General features: G+C 42.8%; 1 protein-coding gene across 1 annotated transcript in view; it reads right to left on the bottom strand.

The window, feature by feature from the left end:
- Positions 1-339: 339 nt before the first annotated feature.
- The window catches only part of LOC130574202 (cell death-inducing p53-target protein 1-like), a 10,920-nt gene continuing 7,442 nt past the window's right edge, over positions 340-3,817 (bottom strand). Inside the window, exons 3-5 of the mRNA XM_057367267.1 lie at positions 2,794-2,859; positions 1,492-1,651; positions 340-1,024 (exon numbers count right to left, since the gene is read on the bottom strand). Of these exons, the coding sequence (XP_057223250.1) occupies positions 916-1,024; positions 1,492-1,651; positions 2,794-2,859 (335 nt within the window). The 3' untranslated portion in view covers positions 340-915. The remainder of the gene's footprint in view (positions 1,025-1,491; positions 1,652-2,793; positions 2,860-3,817) is intronic.

Raw genomic sequence — 3,817 nt, 5'->3', positions numbered from 1 at the left:
GGAAATACAGGGGTTTCTTCTCTTCCTCTGTTTTCCAGCCAGCAATAAGCTGCTCTGGGCACCTCCTGGGCTTTGTAATGGCAGATATTTGATTTCATAAGAAAAGTGAAAGGTAAAGTCTAAAAAGTCCTGGCTTGGGAGATGATGCACTGCAGTGAGACGGCCAAGAGGTAAAATAAAGGCCTTACGTTGAGGTTGTGGTGACTTTTTTCAACTGTGTTTGCTGATTTTTCTTCTTTATTTTTCTTCCCTTTTGGATTGTAACCTGTTCATGTAAGGGGGGTGTTCCAGTGCCCTGCATCTCTGCTCTGGGTGCAAGGGGGTCACAGAGGCAATGCACACRGCAGATGTTTTATCAGCTTTGTGAACAGTAACAGCTTTATTTCCTTGCCTCATCTATAACAGAGTAAAGACAGTCTCATAACTTAGTGTTTAGTTAATAAATAATCAGCTACACTGTACCACCCACAGCCCTGCAGGGGTAGGTCCTGTAGGAGAAAGAGCAGAGAGAAATTAAATCCTGACCAGGCAGTTCTAGTGCAGGGAGGGTGAGAGTTTCTCTGAARCATCCACGTCCAAAACTTGGTTAGAGGTGGGCTGAAAGGTCCAGAGGAGTCGCTGTCCCAGCTGGGTGCAGGTTTGAGAGGAGCTGAAGTATTCACCAGCTGGAAACTTCGCAGCACAGGGCAGCAAAGCAGATAGAAATAAACTGACAGTGCAAATATTTCTTGAAGTGTTTTTTTGTTTTAAAGCCAGTCCAACCATGGACTGCAGTTTACCAGGTGGGTTCACCAGCATGGGAGCTGCAGAACCTCAGCACGCTCCTGTGGCTTTCCAAGCAGTAGTTTTGTGTGCAGAATCTTATGCCATTAGGAAATGGAGGCTTTCTATCATCTGGTTGCATAAAGTKAGTTTCTATAGTCTTTTGTATCTATAAATGTGGAACTGGCAGCASGGGCAGTAATGGTCTGCGTCCTTGAAGACCTTCACAAAGAGAGGCACGAAGCAGCAYCCGAAGCAGCACCTGCAGCCAGAGGGGAGATGGACATGCACAGAATATTTACTGCTTTTCCTTGCTGCTGGCCACATCTGTGGTTTTTCCCTCCCTTGTGCTGTATTTTTCCTGCATGAATCCAGTTCCTTCCCAAGACTATGAATGTTTAAAGTCTCTTCCAAAAAATTAATCTTCCTCGCTGCTGACGTCTTATGCATGAGTCTGTTTCTGAGCCTGATTCTAAATTACAGTTGGGAAGTAGACAACGTTGTACTAATTTCTGCTTGTCTTATGAAGAGTGAAACAGTCTGGGTTAAATTTAGCAAGTTTGCATCCCCTGTAGCCATGATGGCTGTATCTAGAAAGGACAGGATGGCTCCTTATCGAGTGGAGAAGGGCAAACTGTCTGTATGAATACTAGCTAGCACTTTGATTTTTAATTACTCATTTTTAACCTTCTGCTGTGCTAAATCTGCAAAATGCCCATGCAAACTTACCCGACCATGCACAGGCTGGTGCACAGGAGGTAGGAGAGCTTGCCCAGCCTGTAGGTGACCTGGGTGGTGATGTGCTGGCGGCAGGAAGGGCAGATGGTGGATGTTGGTTTGCTGGAGAAAATCCCCGCCACGATGATGGGGGGCTGGGACACCAAATAAACTGAGTGCAACAGGAGAGGGGAAAAAAACACATTAGAAGCATAGGAAATATTTTACAAGTTATAAAATGGGGGAGAATGTGGGTTCTTAACATAGGCATTCATGTCATTATTGCTGATTTCAGGTGCATTTTCACTGTGCTGCTTGTTCTGTATCCCAAAATGTTCCTTCCAAAAGCAGCCAGTGTTTGTTTGGATAAGGACAGACACAGGGAATTGTCTGTGGGATAATCCCCAGAGCAAGACAGTCCCCACCACCCGCTGGTGGATGTGCTCTGACATTGAGAATTTATCCTCTGATTTTTAAAATAATAGGGAAAAGCCTGTTCTCCCTGAAGAAGAGATTTGAAGGATATAGAGGAACTTTCAGGATCAACTTTTCAATACTTACAAGAAATTCATCAGAGCAGTGATTCTGACACAGAAGTGCCATCAAACAGCTGTTGGTGCTCTCCCCAGTTCATCTCTAGCTCGTGTTTTTTCAGTCTAGGCTTGACTGACATGCCCTTTGTAGGTACATGAAGGATGTTTTTTCAGAAATGTTTTCAGTAAAAGAATACCATTTTAAGGATCCTAAAACAAGTTTAGGGTACAATTTCACACCGCCTGAGGCAAAACTTGAGGAGTGGGAAGATATCCATTGGATAGACAGGATGTAGCATGTCTGAGTTAAGTGTTTTTAGGAATTTTTAAGAATGTATATGTCTCCTTTCCTCCWGTACAAGATGTTATTGACTGTTTTTTGAAATATTTCCTCCGCATGTCCTTTAAGCTTCTCCACTTCCATGAAGGTGACAAGAAGAAGAACACTGGCCTTAAAATGATTTGTTCTGAAAGCCTTGGCTTCTGGCTTATTTGTTTTGTTTTGTTTTGTTTTGTTTTGTTTTGTTTTGTTTTGTTTTGTTTTGTTTTGTTTTGTTTTGTTTTAATGGGTGCTTGTGTAGATTGTCTAACGTTGGAAAACCAAATTTGAGTCTGTTTATCTTCTGAGATTTCTGTGGAAATTTTCCAGCTTATGAAATGGTGATTGGGTCAGAAAAATCCCATCTTGTCTGTTGATTTTAAAACTAAAACCATTTCAAATCTAAACCCTTTTCAGTGYTGTTGGCATGCAGTGCTGTCAGAAGTGCAGTCCCAGACTCACCCGGCTGCTCGATGGTGGTGGTTTCTCGGTAGGAGTAAGGTGGAGGAGAAGGATACTCATAACCCCCTGTGCAGAGAAAAACAGGGCAAAATGGAAAAGTTCAGACAGCTGCTGGCTCCCAAAAACCCCATGGGGTGTGACAAAAAGCTGAACGGGAGGTGCCCTGCAGGGAGTACAAAACTCAACACAGGGACAAACAGCCACTGAACTGATTCATGGGTTTTTAAAGCCAAAAGAGCCTGCAGTGAGTGGCTGCTCTCACTTTCTGTATAACAGAAGCTGAGAAACCAAAGCATTTTTTCAGCACAAAGGCAACAAGTGCATCTGTTCCAGCATAACACTGGAATAATRATCTTAATTTAAGGACTCCACTGATAAAGGATCCACAGTGCCTCTAACTTCAGTGATACCTGCCCTTTCTAGCAGTATTTAGAGCCTTTTTTTCTCCATTGAAACTTTACCAGCCCTCAGTTTTCAACCAAGTTATTTCACCATACTCTTTGTTCTAGAAAAAAAAAGTTGAAGATCTTTTTCCTTTTGTTTTGGGAGAAGGGAAACTGGTGACTAAGACACCTCAAGCTTTTTCAGTTCTTTTACTGATCTTTCAAAYTAAGAATGCAATCAGCCTACCTGAGGTGAAATAAGTGACTGTATTGAAAAAATACATTCATGAATAAATTCAAAATAAATCCATGTAAAARGCTTTAGTCAGATAGCATGGATGTGGTACCAAAGTACAGGACTGCTCTGGGACAGGAGGACAGTCCCTGTGASAATTCCTGGCTGGCCAAGCCTGGACAGCATTGGAGAAACCCTCAAACCTCAGCAGAGCAGCCCTGAGCTGGGAGTCCAGTCTGTTMAAGCTTTTCAGAAATAATGAGAGTGCAACCAGGGGATACAAAACTGGGATTTTCCAGAGTGAGACAAATTACAGTGGCAAAGGTGAAGAAAATGTTAGCGAAATTTTCTTGAATGGCTTGCCAGAAGTGGTAGCAATCTGCACTGGTTTTTGGGTTTTGTGGTT

Source organism: Malurus melanocephalus, unplaced genomic scaffold (genome assembly GCF_030028575.1).
Source record: "Malurus melanocephalus ecotype Western Australia unplaced genomic scaffold, MMel_1.1 scaffold_77, whole genome shotgun sequence".
NCBI lineage: Eukaryota > Metazoa > Chordata > Aves > Passeriformes > Maluridae > Malurus > Malurus melanocephalus.
The sequence above is the reverse complement of the archived record's forward strand: the minus strand, read 5'-3'. Positions and strand labels throughout refer to the sequence as shown.